General features: G+C 37.2%; 3 protein-coding genes across 3 annotated transcripts; all 3 read right to left on the bottom strand.

Moving 5' to 3' along the window:
- Positions 1 to 239: 239 nt before the first annotated feature.
- Positions 240 to 2,485, bottom strand: LOC113234771 (pancreatic triacylglycerol lipase-like). The gene is made up of 6 exons (XM_026470243.1): positions 2,365 to 2,485; positions 1,940 to 2,117; positions 1,553 to 1,701; positions 1,000 to 1,245; positions 578 to 914; positions 240 to 383 (listed from the first exon to the last, which is right to left on the bottom strand). Exons 1-6 carry the CDS (start codon positions 2,393 to 2,395, stop codon positions 338 to 340), a joined length of 987 nt encoding a protein of 328 aa, XP_026326028.1. The 5' UTR covers positions 2,396 to 2,485; the 3' UTR covers positions 240 to 337.
- Positions 2,486 to 7,026: 4,541 nt separating this feature from the next.
- On the bottom strand, positions 7,027 to 9,347 carry LOC113234722 (pancreatic triacylglycerol lipase-like). Its single transcript, XM_026470179.1, has 6 exons — positions 9,274 to 9,347; positions 8,954 to 9,125; positions 8,603 to 8,751; positions 8,270 to 8,515; positions 7,326 to 7,665; positions 7,027 to 7,094 (listed from the first exon to the last, which is right to left on the bottom strand). Exons 1-6 carry the CDS (start codon positions 9,308 to 9,310, stop codon positions 7,049 to 7,051), a joined length of 990 nt encoding a protein of 329 aa, XP_026325964.1. The 5' UTR covers positions 9,311 to 9,347; the 3' UTR covers positions 7,027 to 7,048.
- A 4,129-nt stretch (positions 9,348 to 13,476) lies between these two features.
- On the bottom strand, positions 13,477 to 16,573 carry LOC113234685 (pancreatic lipase-related protein 2-like). The gene is made up of 6 exons (XM_026470120.1): positions 16,484 to 16,573; positions 16,051 to 16,228; positions 15,002 to 15,150; positions 14,650 to 14,895; positions 13,909 to 14,248; positions 13,477 to 13,634 (listed from the first exon to the last, which is right to left on the bottom strand). The coding sequence occupies exons 1-6, from the start codon at positions 16,515 to 16,517 to the stop codon at positions 13,589 to 13,591; spliced, it is 993 nt and encodes a 330-aa protein (XP_026325905.1). The 5' UTR covers positions 16,518 to 16,573; the 3' UTR covers positions 13,477 to 13,588.
- Positions 16,574 to 20,252: the final 3,679 nt, after the last annotated feature.

The raw sequence follows: 20,252 nt of genomic DNA on the forward strand, positions 1-20,252 counted from the left end.
CATAACATAACGTGATTTGACTGTGATATTCCTTAGCATTATATAGGTAACTATAAGGAAAGTTAGGTTATTTCTTTTGTCATAATAATGACAATATTAATTTATCTAAAATTTATTGCACACTAATATAGTTCTGTCCATATGGTGGACTTATTTAATACCAGGGAACAATCTCTACCAGGCAACCAAAAAAACAAAAAAAATGGGTAGTTGGCAATACTTAAAAAAATAATACAAAATAGATTCAACATAAACAACAAAATGCATACTATAATTTATGTTGATTTCATAGCCTTTACTTATTAACATTGTAATAACAGAGTTTTGACAAATTTTATTAAAATGGATATCTACTGCCGGTGTTTACTCTATACATGCCGCTTCTGAAATAAAAACAAAAGAAAACGTATTAGGTTGGTATCTAAAGCTTCGTCTTGTTAAAATCGACATCAGCAAGTTGCATGATGGCCCACATACGGCTTAATAATGCAAAAACTTCCTTCAAAATATGGGAAAAAATAGCTTTTGTGTACTTGCAATAACTTATTTATTTTATTTATGCTAAATTCAATCTTACCCCGTTTTCCTTAGATTGTCGTTACCCAGTTGAAGTATATCCGAAGTACATAAGTCTGTGGTAACCTGGAGCATAGTAAGGCACCGTCTACCAAACAAGTGACCGTGGGTCACACTAACTGCGAACAGTTGCCAAGCACGGTCATGGTTGCAAAGGTTAGTGATGCATCCAGGTTGCATAACGCCGCCATTGGGGAAGAAGTCAACGTGACCGATGGGTAAACCAATACCCGATCCAGGCACACCTGCGTCCGTGTGGATTACCTCAACGTAAACACCGTCATTGGCGCTTAGACGCTCGCTGCTGTAGTGCCATAGAAGGCCAGCAGGATCCAACCCTATATTATTTTATAACAATTAAAATATATTAGAAACACTGAAGAAAAACATAATGAGCGAATGAAAAGAAAAGAAAAATCTCACCAGTAATACGGGCAACTCTGCCACCAGTTTCTCTTCCAGCGTTACCCACAACATGGGCACCCAAACTGAACCCTATCAAGTGCATCTGATCAAATCTGGCTCCCGTTACTCTGTTCAAGAAGATAAGGAATTGTCCAATTCCGCGTCCGACAGCGGGAACTCCGTGCGCTGCCGTCACGTAATCGCGAAATGCTAAATCTCTCCAGCATACAGTGATGACGTTTACATCAGAAGTAGACAGGAAAGCTGGAACGTGAAAGTATATAACGACGTCACGAAGACGGAGTGACGTCACGGACGTCTGTGTCGCTACTTGCTATTTGGTTTTTGTATACAAAACCAACGTAAAAGAGATAATTTTTTTACACTTGTACGTTAGATCAAAAATGATTATCTGCACATGTGTAGATCATCATTTTAAGTGTTCGCGATGATTGATCAATGTCTGGAAGTCCGGAGTATAGATAAGCGATTTTTCAAAAACGAAAATGACTCGCAACTTGTCTCGTTTCTAATGCTATCGTACAGATTTGGGAAAATTTTAAGTACTTACCGCTTCTAACTGTAGGGTTAGGCTCTGAGTCTCTGCTGCTGATCCAACCATGGACAATTACTATTGTGGGATCATTCGGGTTGAAGTTCGAGTTTATAATCGAATTTTCATCGTTCATCACAAGAGTTTGAGAAAAGATTTGATTACGTCTGAAATATAAAAATTACTGTCATATTCACGCTAAACTATGGTACGCGGGCTTATATCTATGGCCAATTCATCGTCTAATTATATCAAAGTAATTTCTGTAAAATTAAGCACTGCTGGTATGGACTTGTTCAAGTGGTTTCAAATTGCATTGAAATAAATTACAAATTTTAATCCGGATTTACAAAGAGGTTTAATTTAATGTGTTCTTAGGATTGTAATAAATCTGTAATTACCTACCTGGTATACAATAAGTAGACGTTATTGTTAGGGTTTCTTGTGAGTTTTTCGATGGCTTTCAAATCGGGCTTCGCTTCCAAATCTACTAGATGCATATTGCCTTGATCGTCAAGCATTTCTATGAACCGTGAATGTTCCGGTCTCTGTCCTTCGACAGGCAACGCCAAAGCGATATGTGCTATTAATTAAAGTTTAAGTTATTCGTAATTATTAGTAACAGGTCGACAAGAAAATCTTCTCAAATGGAGACTTTGTCATTGAGCTCGTCTTACATTTTATGGACCAAAGGTGTTATGTTCATAGCATGAATACATTTGCACAATTGAATTTGAATCCTCAAGAGTGTTGCTGAAAACGGCGATACTTACGTCCGTACGTATTCAAATAGTATTGTTTTATTTATTATATTTCCTAATAGTACTTACCCGTCACAATTAAAATCAGGAAGACCTTCATTGTAATGCGTCACGTGGGGTCTGCTGACGTCCACTTCAAACTATAAACTAAATCACTGTTTAAATATCATTCATAAAATTTGATTGGCTTATTGTTATCATTACTTTTTGGATAATTAGCCTGATAATAAAGCTGAAATGTGTACCTCAACACAGCTAGAATTAGATGCTGGTTGGTATCGAAATTGCTCAATCAAGGAATAAATAACATTTATCAACACATGACATTACATTGATATTGCATTTTAGAGTTCTGTGAGCAAATTTTGCGTAATTTGTGTAATTGGTATATTGTTAGTAAAATAAATAAACAAAACATGCTATGCTATTTAAAGTACAGAAACTACATATTCTAAGGGCAAGTTCAATACGAGACTTCAAAACTTATCGGCAGGAACAGTTCAGAGAACGCTGGGTTTTAATTTTTGGACTTTGAACCATTCCCGTTGTTCACGTTGACGTGACATGAACAGACAACCTGACCAGACATAAATTACCACGTGACGATAATAGGCTACTCAGCAGTGCACTGACCGAATAGCAATGTGCAAGACCAGTCTACTGAGTGGACGTTTCCTTTGTTTAATATTTAAAAATTGTATTGAAGATTTACACGCATACATGAAAAATGAAAATGAAAAATAGTTTATTTGTACCATCACAAACTACAAAATTCTTGTTACATATATTAATAAGTACTAGTTGTATAGTTAATTATAGTTTGTGAGGAACTTGGAATCTAAACTAGGTCGAAACCTGTGCTATAGCTTCCAGGCCCCCCCACCACGGAAATAATGGTGACTTGAAACGTAAGCACTTAACAATTAACAAAATGTATGACGTGTGTGAGTGTGTGTGTGTGTGTGTGTGTGTGTGTGTGTGTGTGTGTGTGTGAGAGTGTGTGTGTGTGTGTGTGCGTGTGTGTTTGCTTGCCCGGGCGCGAAACAAGTTATTAGGTAGTACATATTTTATAACTATGTTAATATTTCAAGTACTCTTTCGGTTTCGTCGTAATTCTGTACCTTAAGCCATTTAGTTATTTTATTTTTGTTTGTGTTTTTACATGCATTTACTATATTTAATTTTTTATTTATAAAATTGTACAATCTCCCACTCCTAAAATGATAAAACCTCGAAGCAAAGGAAGTACAGACCTTATTTGTCTTACATACTGCATAGGATCTTCTAGCCGTGGACACTCTAATGTAATTATCAATACGTATATTAGAGTGTTGTCGAAGTACCGTGTGCAGAATATAAATTTGACGAACAGAGAGAACATCTGCATCGTGATAAAGTTGCGTCGTTGGAAATCTTCGCGGCTTAAACAAGCATACTCTCAGCAACACTCTCTGTGCTCTTTCCAATTCCATCATCGCAGACTTAGTGGCTCCACCCCAGGATGTAATGCAATATGATATGATAGATTGCGCCAGTGCTAGATACACGATTCTCATAAGTCTGCTATCAGCAATATAACGAAGCTGTTTGAAGATGTAAATCAATTTCCTTAGTCTACGTGCAACCTCGCGAATGTGTCTATTGAATCTGAGGTTGTTGTCAAATATAATATAAATATAATAAAATACATGTAAATAAAATCTGTATAAATAGTCTAGTTAAAGTTAGTAACGCTGTCTCATTGACGACGACGGAACTCTCCTGACTACAGCATCCTCTCACTGCGGCCAAGACACCGTTAGCCGTCAGCTTATCTGATCAGTCTTGTGAGTCTGTGAGACTGGCAGTGAGAAAATACACTCCTTGCACCGCTTGTCCTTCCCACCTTCCGTCTGTTACCTTAGGTCGCATGATAACAGGCTTCCTCTACCTATCTATGTATGTATATATGTGTATGTATAGTAGTGTATGGTTAGGGCTAGGCTGTTAGGTAGGGTCGTAGGGTTGTTTGTGATCGATCACAGCTTCCCCTTGCCATTTCATGTATAGCCAGCTAGCTGTAATTACACATACAAGACGATACTCAACAGTAACACTCATATCACACCCAACAAATACTACACAAAGACAGAGATAAAGTTAGTTGGCTCTACACCCATGATAAGTGTAACATTAGTTTAAAGTTGATTTTTCTGATATTATCAACAGATGGCCCAGCCCCCTTTTTTGTGTCTATACATGGAAATAATTTTAACTCACACCATATCCATTCTGTCGCAAAACCGCCTTTATGTGATCCTTGTTCTTGTAGCAGGTGGTATGGTTTGTTAGTTAATGACTTGTAGGTGTTTTAGATAATGATGTGTACAATGATGCACAATAGACAGCTATGGAACGTCTCACACAAAATGACACTAACCACATAGTCTCCAAGTACTGTCGACGAAACGTCACTACGTACCATGTTTGGTACAAAAAGCGATCGAGATCACAAAGTGCCAAACATGTAACCCATCAGCACAGTTAGCGAAGAAAACCGAAGAAATAGATTTCGGAACTTCGCTCTAATTGACATCTAATGTTTTTAATTTATCTGACACTGCATCACGAGTATCAGAAATAGATACGTGTACTGCTAAGGTTAAAATGCTGCATAGATTCAGAAAAAGGACTCAGCAAATTGCTTCCTATATCCCGATAAACCAACGCAAATTGTGCAACCAATAAATTATATATTATCCCATTGCCATCTGCAAAAAGAACTGTGAATTCAAATTTTAATTCTGTGAATTTGTTATTGTTCCAGGACACTCGCACTGACCCCCATCTTCCGACTTTAAAAAAGACCTAAACTATTAAGATTATCCGTAATTATCTCTTCAGAAGACTATACATAAGCCTCACAGCATTCTTTAGAGGAAAGATGATCCTTTTGTAAATTACACTACGAAATGTATTTGTTCACACTTCTCTACATAAATTGTTGAATAGTACTGACAGAAATAAATTAAAAATAAATTTCGTTAATATTTATTAGATATTGTTGGTAAATAAAACTTACTTGGGCGTGGTTAAATTACTTTAATTACTTTCACGGTACAGTGGACTACGCATTACCCAAAACAAATTAATACCTGTAGCAAGTAAATTAATATTTCGTTCAAATAATAAATGTAGCATGCAATTACTTCTACATAGGGCGCACTATAAGTTTCCGGAACTAGCGACTTACATAAACAATATTTAAAAAGTAATTACAACATTTGAAAATGGAACTCTTTGGCTGTAGAATAGTTTGTTTCATCTGACTGTCACTTGCTTTTACATTGTGGCGTCATTTTAGGAATTAGTTGTCTACATCACCATGGATTTAACTCGTGAAAATTTTCCTAGTATGAGTTTCTACGACTGTAAGTGTAACCTATCAGCTCAGCGGAGCTTCGCTTGGCTTCAAACTGCTTTTGGTGATGAAGCACCATGCAAGATGACTATTTATAGCTGGTTTACAGAATTCAAACGCGGTCGTATGAGTTTCAGTGACGAATTTCGTGATGGTCGCACGTCCACTGCTGTGAACAACAAAAACGTCGAGGCTGTGCCCCGTATGATTAAAGCAGACAGGCATGTGACATACCATGAGATTCGGGCATCTTTAGGCATAGGAATGAGTCAAATACAATCAATACTACACAAACATTTGGTTGTGAAAACGCTGTGCTCTCGACGGATCCCACACAATTTGACTGAGGCTCAAAAAACGGATCGCGTCGCTTGCTGCAATGCTATGCTTACCAGATTCAATGAAGGGGCGTCAAATTTTGTGTGGGACATAGTAACAGGTAACGAAACTTGGATTTATTGCACGCGCGTGCAAAGTACCTCTAAGCGGATGATTGCTTCTTTTTTAAATAAAACTGGACACATGGCTACTGTTGCTTTGGAGAATCGTTGTACCGTGAATAGTGATTGGTACACGACCATTTGTTTGCCGGAAGGTATTGACAAACTCCATAAAAATAACCGTAAACGCCGTATTATCTTGAACCACGATAATGCCAGTTCTCACATGCCAGACAGACAAATGAATTTTTAGGTGTAATTTGTGGTTATCTATGTGTGTGTCCACGGCACCCACGACACAGGGTTTTATTATTATTATTTGAAGGTGAACAACGTTGACCTTATGAGCCATCTCGCGTACAGTCTCGACCTGTCACCGTGTGACTTTTAGCGGACCGAAAGATTTATTTACAAAAATAAGTTACGCGGTCAACGATTTTCATCACCTGAAGAGGCTATCGAAGAGTATGAAAAATATGTTTCAGAGATTGTCACGGAGGAGTGCCATAAATGTTTTCAAACTTGGTTCATTCGTATGAAAAAGTGCATTAACGCTAACTGAGAATGCTTTCAGAAACAATAAATTCATTGCTGACCATTTATAGTATTTTTTTCTTATTCATTTCGGAAACTTATAGTGCGCCCCATGTATTTACAATTGCAAACCTGTTGGTAGTTCAAAGGCGAAGGCATAACATTTAACCATTTAAAAGGGGCATTGATGTTGAGGCTTTTTGCGGTGAATATAGTTTCCAAATGGGTGAAGAGTTAAAATGTAAATAAAAGAAATTAAAATTTCAATTTCATTTATTATACATGAAATATGAGAAATATGTAAAATAAAACTATATGAAACTGCTTCATGATGTTGTTTTATTCAAATTTGTTTCCGGATACAGTTGCATTCAATAATTTAGTAAGGATAATTTCTCCCAGTATTGACACGGAACATTCCAGACCTAAAAATATAAAACATTTTATTAATAATTTAATATTTTGAAAAATAAGTTTATATCCTATTGTATACTTACTGGAGAATCATTGTGTGCTACAAGCACATTATCGTTCTTTACAGTGCTAATGGACGTCACTTACACAACGTAACCGATATGAAATAATATGAACTATAAGTGTAACATACAACTTCTTAATACTTAATAAATACTTCAAAATATTTACTAAATACGTACCCGGATTTTCTCAAATCATTGTTACCCATGTGCAGTTGTGCACCCCTGCAGCTGTTCAATGAAATTTGGAGACTTGAGCTACACTCGTTGGCAACCAGATGGTTGTGGGTGACGGTGGCAGCGAAAAACCTCCAAGCTCGGTTGTGGTCGCAAATACCGGTTATGCAACCGGGTTGATTGTAACCGCCATTAGGGTAGAAGTCAGCGTTGGCAACGTTAGTACCAATGCCAAGACCAACGAGTGTGTTGCCATCGGTGTGAATAGCTTCTACATATATAGCGTCATTACTGCTAATCTTGTTGCTGCTGTACGTCCATAGCGGACCAGCTGGGTCAAGACCTTTTAAATAATAAAATTGTTAATAAACACATAAAAAAATCATTTTTTGTTTGATAAACTTGATAAATTGATACATCACAAAATTGTTGATTTATTACGTTACTTCTTTGTGTCTAATGGGTCTATGCGATGTAGTCACAAGAGTGATATACATACATAGTATTAACATATTTTTAATATTTTTATTGATGAGTTCAGTCAGTGTGATAATTCTATAAAGTTTCAGCTTTTCCGCAGTTGTATCTTGTTAACTTCGGGATTAAATCTCAAATACCTAAATTGACTAATTATATCAGATTTCAAATTAATGAGTTTTCATTTTTTCATAACTTATGACTCTACATTACCATTATGATAAGAACGGGGGGGACTCAAATTAATCAAAATGCTTATAAACGTAAATGGTAACGACTTAACAGATAACGAAATAACACATTTCGCATATCTGATGACAAGCACATCGAACATGCTATAGTATATGGAGCTTTAAAAAATACCGTTCCTTTTTAAAATTTTAGTTCCAAATTCAATAGAAGAGTATAATCCACCTATATTTTTCCTTGTCGTTCGTACACTGTCATAATTAAACATTAAATGTACTAACCAGTGACACGTGCGACTCTTCCTCCCAATTCCCTACCAGCGTTACCGACAACGTGGGAACCAAGGCTGAAGCCAACCAAGTGCACGTTGTTCAAGCTGAGACCAGTTTCCCTATTGAGGAAGTTGATGAATTGTCCCAATCCTCTACCAACATCAGGTACGCCGCGGGCTGCGGTGACGTAATCGGATATCGCCAGTCTCCTCCAGTCCATGACGATGACATTAGCGTCATAGCGGCCAAGAACAGCTATAATAGACAATGTATAGAAAATATAGAAAAACCTCTCATAAAGTTGCAACATGTTGAATGATACAATTTTAGAAAAAGTCATACCATCCCTGACGGCTGGGTTGATGTCAGTTTCCTGATTGCTGAGCCAACCGTGGACAACCACAACTGTGACTCTGTTACGGTTGAAATTAGAATTCCTGATGGAGTTGCCATCATTCATGACCAGAGTCTGGGAGCTAGTCGGGTTGGCTCTGAAAAGTTACGAAATTCAATTGTAATTAAGTTTATATATTTCTTAAGTCATACATTTACTACATTTCAAAACAAATACCTATTAACTGTTACAACGATCTATAGTGTTTTAGTAGGGATATCAAAGCGATTAAAACTTCATATTAATTGCTTATTAGTAATTTTTATTTCACTTTATAAATCGTAATTATATATACTTACCTAGTGAACAAAAGATACAAATTGTTGGCTGGGTTCCTTTGAATTTCTTGAAGCAGCTCATAATCAGGTTCAGCTTCCAAGTCCACATCATGGAGATTGCCATCTCCATCAGGGAACTGTATGTACCGAGGGTAGTCTTTACCCTCTATTGGTACCGCGCTAACGACGTAGGCTGTAATAAAGTAGTGTAATGATAATTTACCTACTTCAACGCACTAATAAATAGGAAAAAGTAGAAGTGAAATATTTTTAACTACGCTATCAAATTAATAAACTAGTAGTAGGAAAATAATAGCAAAAATAAGACTAGAAAAACTTACCCGCCGCGACGAAAAGAAGCACCGCGAATTTGATCATTGTGTTGAAAACTGCAGAAGACTTAGTTCAATTTCAATAATCGTTCCTTATAAACCACACATGGTATCTCTTACATACCTTTATCTTTTAATCCTACTTGATCTCATGTTATCGAAACAAATCACCTGATACGCAATGACTTTCATAATCGTCATACTTCGCAAAATACTTTGATTTTACACGACAAGTTCTGATCAATAATCAGAACATTGTGCACACTTTGGGACACCTAGTAACACTATTAGGCCATGTGCAAGGTTTTATATCTCCTTCAAAGACATTTTTATTTGAAATAGGTGTCTTAAATTTGCCCCCGTTCTGTTATAATGCACAATATAGAATGCATTTAGGGTAAGTAAAATCCGATGAATCACTTTTATTTATTTCGTATTCTAACCCATGGTAGTACAAGTAAGTATATACACCGATTAACGTGACTTGATTTCGTAACAAAATTGCCGACTAACCTAATTTCAAAGTATGCGCATAAATTGCATCTGGTGTTAATTATAATGTCCAATAGCTGACTATATAAGTAAATCCCTATTTCAACTCCTGATCATTGCCAAAATTTTCAGTATTCTATTTTTAATAATTTCTGACAAAAATAAATAAAAAAGGAATAAAATATAAAATGTTGCATTGCCGCGTAATTCGGTTTTATAATCAACATAATAAATAGGTCAATCATAACTCGTGTTGTCATTAACCAGTCAAAGCAAGCGTCAGTTACGTCACTCCCTGAAGTTAATGATGCTATCAAACTTCAAAATCTTAGACCCATAAGCATCCTGGCATTCGTATTTACTTACTACTAAGCAGGAGTTTACTTTCAGTTGGTGTATAAAAATTAATTGAAGCTAAAATAACATTATTTCTGCTCTTCAGTCAAGATTTCATAATGGTAGAGCCACGATCACGAAAGCACCTGTTGAAAGCGAGGTTAAAGACCCCAGAGCCAAGCTTACCCGACATTATACCGAAGATATCCCGGAGGTCAGCCTGTATGAGATTAGTACGGCTCTCAAACAACTCAAGAACTACAAAGCGGCCGGCGATGATGGAATCACTACAGAACTTCTGAGAGCGGGCAGCCAGAAGCTTTTTAATTCTGTCATCGTCGAAGGTCAAACGCCGAAGGCATGGGGCAGAAGCGAGGTCGTTCTGTTCTTCAAAAAGGGTGATAAAACACTCTTGAAGAACTATCGCCCAGTCTCGCTTCTGAGCCATATCTATAAGTTGTTTTCGAGAGTTATCACGAATCGTCTCTCTCGCAGGTTTGACGACTTCCAACCTCCCGAACAAGCCGGTTTCCGAAAGGGTTTTAGTACCATAGACTACATCCATACGCTGCGACAGGTTATACAGAAGACCGAGGAGTATAACCGGCCACTTTGCTTAGCGTTTGTGGACTATGAGTAGGCCTTTGATTCGATCGAGACCTGGGCGGTAATGCAGTCTCTCCAAAGGTCCCAAATAGACTATAGATATTTAGAAGTGTTAAGGTACTTATACAAAAACACCACTATATCAGTACGATTACAGGATCAGAGCTCTAATCCTATCCAACTGCAATGAGGCGTGAAACAGGGAGATGTGATATCTCCGAAAATGTTCACTGCTGCGTTGGAAGATATTTTCAAGCTTCTGGACTGGAAAGGACTTGGCATCAACATCAATGGCGAGTACTTAACACACCTTCGATTTGGCGATGATATAGTTCTTATGGCTGAGACCTTGGGAGACCTGAACACAATGCTCGAAGATCTCAGTAGTGTTTCCTAAAGAATGGGTCTTAAGTTGAACATGGACAAGACGAGGATCATGTCGAATGTCCATGTTGTACCGGCTCCAGTTAAACTTGGGAGCATTACACTCGAAATTGTTGACCATTACGTATACCTGGGGCAGACAGTCCAGTTAGGTAAGTCCAACTTTAAGAAAGAGATCTCTCGTCGAATCCAGCTCGGATGGGCAGCGTTCGGGAAACTACAAAAAATCTTTGCGTCCAAATTACCTCAGTGTCTCAAGACATATCATTATCATGTCATATGTCTTTGACCAGTGTATGTTGCCAGTGATCACATATGGATCAGAAACGTGGTCCTTCACTATGGGCCTCATAAGAAGGCGGAAGGTCACTCAGCGGGCAATAGAGAGAGTGATGCTCGGTATTTCCCTATGTGATAGAATCAGAAATGAGGAAATCCGTGGAACTAAGGTAACCGACATAGCTCGAAGAATTGCTCAGCTGAAGTGGCAGTGGGCGGGGCACATAGCTAGGAGAACCGATGGCCGTTGGGGTGGAAAGGTTCTTCAATGGTGACCGCGCACCGGACGACCCTCAGTGGGTAGGCCCACCACCAGGTGGACCGACGATCTGGTGCAGCTCGCGGGAGGCCGATGGATGCGGGCAGCGCAGGACCGATCGTCGTGGAGATCGTTGGGGGAGGCCTATGCCCAGCAGTGGGCGTCGTATGGCTGATAGAGGGGCACGATCACGTTACATCACATTAGATGTGATGCACAATATACCCGCTGAATATGACTCTAATCAAGTTGTTGTGCTTTCGGCAATGAATGACCTATTACTTACGGCTTGAATGATCTAACGTACAATGGTTTAGAATTACATCGGTACTCGATCGCAGGCCGTCAAATTGTCTAAAAGTGATGGCCCCCGTGCGGCATCTGCCCGTCTTCCAGTAAATTGTGGAGTATCACAATGATCGTTACTGGGGCCACTACTGATTCTCCGGAGCTAATTTGCCTAGAGTTATAAAACATTATTTGTACCATTGTAATACATATGATATTCAGTTATACATAATCAGAAAACTCTATTAATTATAAATTGAGGGACTTGCTGATTGATTTGCTACAAATATACTAGTTCTAAACCAGTTGAAGTCAAAATTTATTGTATTGGGTATTAAAAACAAGTCGGCAACATACTATATAGACAAAGATCCTGAAATCAAAGTCGCGGATGGGGATGTCGCTGGGGTTGTAAAGGTAAAAAAATTGGACATTATTATTGACAGTCAATTACGGTTTGAGTTTCAGGTATTGAATCAAAGTCGGGCCTGCTTTTGTTTCCAAACAACTTTGGCGCAAAACATGTACCTCTAGTAATAGTACTTCAGATACATGTTCTGCGCCAAAGTTGATTGTTATTTTTGAACTATTATTTTATTATGAATTTGTATTCGTTTTTGCAACGCACTACCATCGAAGGTGGCGGTTCATAATCAGTGTTCGTTTTGGGCCAATTCCGCATCGAGCCAAGACCTATTTGTCTGTTGCAGCACACACAAGCATTTTGATCATTGTCAACTATTACGCAATTGTTTCGGTTTTTTTATGTATTTTAATTTAATTTGTTATTGTTCGTATGTTCTTATCTTTAATGTTAATTTATGCGCGTTTTTCTTTAAATCATGTCATGCAGTCATGCAAGACAATAAACTTTCTATCTTACAATCTATCCATTTTCACACAAAAAAGACCCGTATGCAAAATTGTTTGTCTAACAATGTGATCTCACACAGATACTGTCTTGTGTTGTAGTTTGGTACCAGTGCAACCGTACTGCCACAAGCGTAACTTCCTAATACCTACCTAAAAGCATATAATGGAATTGTATTATAATTCTTTTTTTATATAAAATAGCCATATGCTTGGCATCTTTGAAGGTTGTGAAAGGTCTTTATTTATCCCATTTAGCTATTGCTATTGCAAACCAATGATCACTAAAGTCTCATTGACACAAGATGAAATTAAAACAAACAATGAAAAATTGTTGAGAAGCTTTTCTGGCATTATCGGTTATAGTTGTATGTGATTTATTTAGAAATACACGTGTAATTTGGTATCCGATGCGCGTGTTTCAGTCACGCTGTTGTCGTTTTCATTAGCCCTTTGTTTATTAATGTATATTTTTTTACAAAGAATATGTTACTGGTTTTTAGTGGTTATTATTTGTCAGAAAAATAGTTGCAAACACATAATAAATACAAGTGTATGACGCGGGTTACTGATAATTTCAATTAAAAAATCCCTTAAAATCATCATAGAAGTATTGAGAGACAATTCTAATATATGACGAGGCCTTATTACATCATGGGAACGAGGTATTGCTAAGGACATATTATAAACAATTTTTATATTACCAATTTAATAAACAATATTGATTCAATTTGCTACACAGTATTGGTTCACATTCAATTTGGTGATTAGGAGGTGAGTTACTTTCGTATTTCTTCTTCTTTTAAAGCTTTAAAACGGATATCTTCTTCCTGTGTTCACTCGATACATGCCAATTCTGGAAAGAAATATTTTTTTCAGGTGAAATAACACTTTTTATTTATTTTAATTCATTAACAATTTTATGCTATTATTTAACATTGATCTGATTTAGGTAGATGTCTTTTCTGGACTCCTGGGATTTGTGTCAACAGCTTTAATTATATCTAGTCAAGCTTGAAATAGAAATTTTTGTCACCTATATTTTAGTAAAAAACTTCATTCATTGTAATTAATGAAAACTGTAAGCATAAGTGGACGTAGATGTTTCAATAGATTTCTAAGTGACTTACCCAAACTTTCTAATATCATCGTTGCCCAAAGGCAACTGATCGGTTCCGCGACAAGAATTCCATGTGAGTTGCCAGGAACTTTCACATTTATTAGCAATAAGATGATTATGTGTGACTGTGGAAGCAAACAACTCCCAGGCTCGGTTATGGTCACAGATTCCGGTCAAGCAACCAGGTTGGGAATTGCCTCCATTTGGAAAGAAGTCAGCATGGGCAACCTCAGTACCGATACCAAGGCCTAAGACTCCACCATCGGTGTGTATAGCTTCAACGTAGACTGCGTCTGCGGCACTGATGCGGTTAGAATTGTAATGCCATAGCGGACCTGCCGGATCCAATCCTGTAAACGAAAAATTGCATATAAAAGATTCCGTGAGAACAGAACGACGTTTTCAATGCACCGACAAGATTATGAATAGATTCTTATCCGTTCTTTCCAAAGTTTATTTTTCTTAACAACCCTACGATATCTTTTCAGCTTATCATTCATGGTTATTTTAATATTTTAATGGAAGTCGACAGTTCAATTTATCAAGAAAAAATAATTAATTTATGTAGCCGCTACTTTGGTATGGCATTTTTTCCACAAATCTCTACCTAACACAGCCTTTGCCGTATTAATTAGTTACATTGTTGTACTAATCTGGTATAATCAAGACGTGTATCGTTTGCGCAAATACAAAAAGAGTGTAGTAAGAGAATATTTTTACCAATTGAAGTATATAGTCTTTCAATATTTACCTGTAACTCTAGCGATGTCACCGCCAAGTTCGCGTCCTGCATTTCCAACCAAGTGAGCTCCAAGACTGAACCCAATGAGATGCATGTTACGGAACGACGCCCCAGTAACTCTGTTTAGGAAACGTAAGAACTGTCCGAGACCTCGGCCGACATTGGGAACACCAGTAGCCGCGGTGACGTATCCTGACATGGCAAGTCTCCTCCAATCTAGAACGATGACGTTGACGTCCTTTTTCTGGAGGTAGACTGAAATAAAGTTAAAATCAAGTTTAATATGGAATCTTGTAGTTATTAATTTGACAACGAAATTACTATAATTGAATAAGATCATCGTTATTCCGGTTACTCTTACCTGTTCTGATAGCGGCGTTAATGTCAGTGTTCTGATTGCTGAGCCAGCCGTGCGCGATCACTACTGTCTCCAGGTTCGGGTTGTAATATGAATATCTTATAGAGTCTTCGTTGTTCATAATCAACGTTTGAGCCGTGTCCGGATTTCGCCTGAAATTTCATTGGTCAATTGATTTGAAAGTTTGTTATTGAATACAAGCACCAATTTGAGTACATGTTTTTTTTATATAATATCAAGTGACGGGACGAACAAGTCGTGTGTCTGACAGCAAGCTACACGCTTGTCCATAACAGTTGCAATGCCACTCAGAGCTTCAAATCGCAAAGATTTGAGGGGCACTGCCACTGCGCCCGTCACCCTGAGACATAAGTTGACAAGTCCCACGTGCCTGTAATTTCACCAGCACCCCTTACGCTTGAAAACCGGAACATAGTAATGCTAACATTACTGCTTGGCGGCAGAAATAGGTAAGGTGGCAGTACTTCCCTGGACGAACTCTTTCACAAGGAGCTCTACTGTTTGTCAGATTATAGAGGAATACACTTGAGCTGCTATGCCATTAATTCAAACTTAAACTTAAAATCGCCTTCTTAGATTTTGGCGATTGCTACACACTATAAATGAAACTATTTTTTTGGATCTAAAACCATATTTGATTTTTTTTCATACAAACTAACGCTTCGGGCTTTTTAATGAGACATAAATCATGAGACAGTCAGTCGTGACTGTGAGACCTGTAAATAACCCGAAACGTTGGTTTGTTCGAAAATATAAGTATACGCGAATTAGATCCAATAAAATAGTTCGACTTCCAATTAAACTTAATAATAATATGTCATTGTTTTCACGGGGTACGTGAAACATTGTAAAAAGTTACATTTAATCAACCATGTTTCTTCTGAATACTTATTTACTTGCTTATTATTAATTCATTGAATTTGACTATGTAGTTTAAATAACTACATAGTAAATTCAATTAATTAGTTAGGCTTTCAGTTTCTCATGTTTCACTCAATATTACCAAATTTGTCCTATTTTGACAACCGTACCTAGTGAACAGAAGGTACAAGTTATTGGCAGGATTCCTTTGAATTTCATACAGCACTTCCATATCTGGGGGTTCAGATAAATCCACTACGTGCATTTGGCCATCGCCACCGGGGAACTCAATTATATGAGAATTTAACGGTGTCGCTTCATAAACTGGCACTCCTGTTGTTACAGAAGCTGAAATAATGAGAATAGTCTAATTAAGATTTCAATATGAATACGTAAAGATTTAAGCAATTGATAATTTTATTTCAAGTGTTTAACTTTGCTGTGGTACTCGTCTTCTACTAAACTGAATCAAGCAAGTGAATCAAGCTTTGTTGCACAGTTGTGTATTCAGCGACTTATTTAACGTGTACTTTAAATCTTTATTGCACATTAAAAATTGTTTTTAAATAAAGTAAATTGTCAAAAACAGAGTAACTAACTCACCTGCAACGCAGACAAGTAGCAGCACGCGAAACATTGTCGTCGCCTACGAAATTCTGGATGGATGTTAAACGAAATCGCACCATTTGAACGTCTTATAAACCGTGTAGTAGGAACTGATAGTCAAAATCTTATCGCCTACAGGAACTTCTACAAAGACGGCTATTAATCCTTTTATGATTGATGATCAGACCAAAACTACGAGTACGAGGACTAGAAACTGTGTAATAAATAAATTGTCATTACTGTGTGTTTGATGTTTTTGACTAAAAAATAAAATACAGAAATTAGGCTTCGCACACTATATATACATAGGGCGCACTACAAGTTTCCGGTACTGGCCCCTTACATAAACAACATTTAAAAAGTAATTCCAACATTTGAAAATGGAACTCTTTGGCTGTAGAATACCGTTTGTTTCATCTGACTGTCACTCGTTTTTACATTGTGGCGTTATTTTAGAAATTGGTTGTCTACAACATTATGGTTATAACTCGTGAAAATTTTCGTAGTATGATTTTCTACGACTTTAAGTGTAAGAGAACTGCTCAGCGGAGCTTCGCTTGGCTTCAAACTGCTTTGGAGATAAATCACCATGCAAGACGATTATTCACAGCTGGTTTGCAAAATTCAAACGTGGTCGTGTGAATCTCAGTGACGAATTTCATGATGGTCGCCCGTCCACTGCTGTAAACAACAAAAACATCGATGCTGTGCGCATTATGATCAAAACAGACAGGCATGAGTCAAATACAATCAATACTAAACAAACATTTGGGTGTGAAAAAGCTGTGCTGTCGATGGACTATACACAATTTGACTGAGGTTCAAAAAACGGATCGCGTCACTTAGTGCAATGCCATGCTTACCAGATTCAACGAAGGGGCGTCAAATTTGGTGTGGGACATAGTAACAGGTGGCGAAATATGGATTTATAGTTACGATCCCAAAACAAAGCAGCAATCGAGCGTATGGGTCTTTCGAGATGAGCCGAAACCAACCAAAGTGGCACGCGTGCAAAGTGCCTCTAAGCGGATGATTGCTTCTTTTTTTAATAAAACTGGACACGTGGCTACTGTTGCTTTAGAGGATCATTGTACCGTGAATAGTGATTGGTACAGGATCATTTGTTATTGACAAACTCCGTAAAAATAACCGTAAACGCCGTATCATCTTGCGCCACGGTAATGCCAGTTCTCACACGGCCAGAAATGAATTTTTGGAGGTGAACAACGTTGACCTTATGAGCCATCCCGCGTACATCCCAACCTGACACCTTGTGGACTTTTATTTATTTTCAAAATTTAAAACCCAGTTACGCGGTCAACGATTTTAATCACCTGAAGAGCTGTCGAAGAGTATGAAAAATATGTTTCAAAAATTGTCACGGAGGAGTGGCATAAATGTTTTCAAAATTGGTTCATTCGTATGAAAAAATGCATTAACGCTAACAGATAACATTTTGAATTCATTTCTGACAATTTATAGTATTTTTTTCTTATTCATTCCGGAAACTTATAGTGCTCCCTACGTACATAAGGCCACTGACAGCACAAAATCTGGTGGATGGTAAAAGCTTTGAGGAATTATTATTAGGCTTATGCCCACTAGGACGTATAATAGGTTGACAACTTAATTTGCATTTTGCATTACTCAATAGCGTTTAAAGTAACTAGAATGGCAATAATTTATAGCAAAATTATTTATTACTAAATATTTCTTTAATGTTTGTTTAAAGGTGCACACTAAAACTACCTACAAATCGACATTTACAAACCTATTTGTTAATAACTAACCAGAACGCTTAACTAAAGAAAGCACAAAACAAACTGGTGCCCTTAACCATTTTCTTTTACCATTTATACCTGGACGTACAGAAAGGCGCGACAACTAAAGCTGGAGATACTACATATCATAACAAACAATTTAAACGAGATAATAATGAAATTATATCAATTTATACAAATACGTGTTATGTTCACATTACATAGTTAAAGAAAGTACATTTCACAAATTTTTACCATTACAAAGTTTGCTAAAATTGTTTGCTGTTGTGATTTCAAAAAGGTAAGTTCGAGAATGAGACTTTTTTCTTACTGTCTGTACATTAGGATGGAACAAAATCATTCATTTCATACTATCGTGACAATATTACAATTACAAATACACGAGACAAAGATGATCGCTAGAGGTTTCTCTCTAAGTGAAAATAGAAATGAAAGAAAACAAGACACACAGCAAAATAGTCCTCGAATCCGCATGATTCGTAGTTGAAACAAAAACATACCAACCATCACTTTTCTCGTACATTTTTTTTCGAAATTAGAAAAGTTCATTGGAACCTAAATAAACAGTCTTATCGTTTTACATATTCGCCAGCTGAAACAACCGGATTCGCATTGCAAATTTTGACTGATGAGTTTTTTATCGTTGATAAAATCATAGATCGGGCTTATGACGTTGATGACCTCCACGCACATATTGAATGCTTGGGGGTGGATATGTAGTACCACTCACGAGCATTAAAAGCACGATATTCCCCCTAAAAGTCTGGATAGTTTGCGTGTTTCACTTGAAGTTAGGCTAAAATATCGAAACGGCAATTTGGCGCCTAAACCAACATTTTATGGATAGAGAGCCCGAAATATCTTTAATTTTGGTACCTGCTGTTGTTTCATTTAGTAGAAGAATGGATTTCTCATAATAGTTTCGTTCCCATTCTCTTGCATCTTACACAACCAAACCCTCCTCGCAAAATAAAACTTTACAGACTCAATTATAGTACCTATTTTAACAATTATCGTAATTTATTTTCTCAAAGGCCTGAACTGTTATACCATCTGTTTTTTTTTTGCTGCGATGTGATGGTACAATTTCATAGTACATTTTGCTTCGTGTTTTCGTTTGTTAGTACTAACTGCGCATTTTAATTTGGATCGTAATTAAGGAAAATGGGTTAATCAAGTGAATTGTTGTTTCTTTTTTAACTAACCCCAGATACAAAAAGAGGGGAGCTATTAGTTTCAAGCCTTCGTCGGTATATACATATGTCAGAATGTTTATCAGTGGCATAGTATATTCGAAACGGAAGGGCTGATCTCAGAACTGCCTTTTTTACTTGAAAGCTAATTTCATTGAGATGGGTTAGCTGTGTTTGATAAAAGTCAGTGCTAAGCTGTTTAAACATCGTTAGCTCTTTTCCCTGGATTCTCAGCCATAAATTGAATGTTAACGTTAATACTTCCACTCGCCCGATCTACTTGAAATTTGGCTTACTATGTAAATCCGATGAAACTGCAATGGTATAGTAACCTTGATCAGATGCTGTAACCAGAATAGTCTGCGGACTACTCAACTCGTCGACTACTTACAATACAACAATCGTATTTGGGCTCATTTGGTCTTGACGAGTAGTTATGGTGACTCCCTAGATTCTTTGATAATAAAGCTAGAAGATGGACACAAGACTGAACTTTTTGAAACTAACTTTAATAAAACAACCGCACTTGTACCTATTGGATTAGTCTCGACGAGTAATACATAGATGGCGACTTCATTGAGTTTTAGAGTTCGCTGTTTTGCATCGGAGTTTTTCATTTTAATTTAGTTTTATATTATACTTAGTCTTTATGAACGTCCTCGTACATTGTTTACATGCAGATTTCGCCACAACTTTTTCATTAACATGACAACATACTTTAAAGAATTTGTGGACAGCACAGACTTTCCGTTGTTGGTTTCAATCATGTGCGTCCCAGACAATCTCAATATT

Source organism: Hyposmocoma kahamanoa, unplaced genomic scaffold, assembly GCF_003589595.1.
Source record: "Hyposmocoma kahamanoa isolate Upper Pololo Valley unplaced genomic scaffold, ASM358959v1 86, whole genome shotgun sequence".
NCBI lineage: Eukaryota > Metazoa > Arthropoda > Insecta > Lepidoptera > Cosmopterigidae > Hyposmocoma > Hyposmocoma kahamanoa.

Coding starts and splice junctions, on each gene's coding strand:
- LOC113234771 (XM_026470243.1), bottom strand. CDS start 2,395: ATGAAGGTCTTCCTGATTTTAATTGTGACGG. Junction 1,702..1,939: donor GTCTACTTATTGTATACCAG/GTAGGTAATTAC, acceptor TTTATATTTCAG/ACGTAATCAAATCTTTTCTC. Junction 915..999: donor CAGAGTTGCCCGTATTACTG/GTGAGATTTTTC, acceptor AAAATAATATAG/GGTTGGATCCTGCTGGCCTT.
- LOC113234722 (XM_026470179.1), bottom strand. CDS start 9,310: ATGATCAAATTCGCGGTGCTTCTTTTCGTCGCGGCGG. Junction 9,126..9,273: donor GCTTCTTTTCGTCGCGGCGG/GTAAGTTTTTCT, acceptor ACTTTATTACAG/CCTACGTCGTTAGCGCGGTA. Junction 7,095..7,325: donor AATGATTTGAGAAAATCCGG/GTACGTATTTAG, acceptor TTATATTTTTAG/GTCTGGAATGTTCCGTGTCA.
- LOC113234685 (XM_026470120.1), bottom strand. CDS start 16,517: ATGTTTCGCGTGCTGCTACTTGTCTGCGTTGCAG. Junction 14,896..15,001: donor TAACGCCGCTATCAGAACAG/GTAAGAGTAACC, acceptor ACTTTATTTCAG/TCTACCTCCAGAAAAAGGAC. Junction 13,635..13,908: donor GATGATATTAGAAAGTTTGG/GTAAGTCACTTA, acceptor ATTTCTTTCCAG/AATTGGCATGTATCGAGTGA.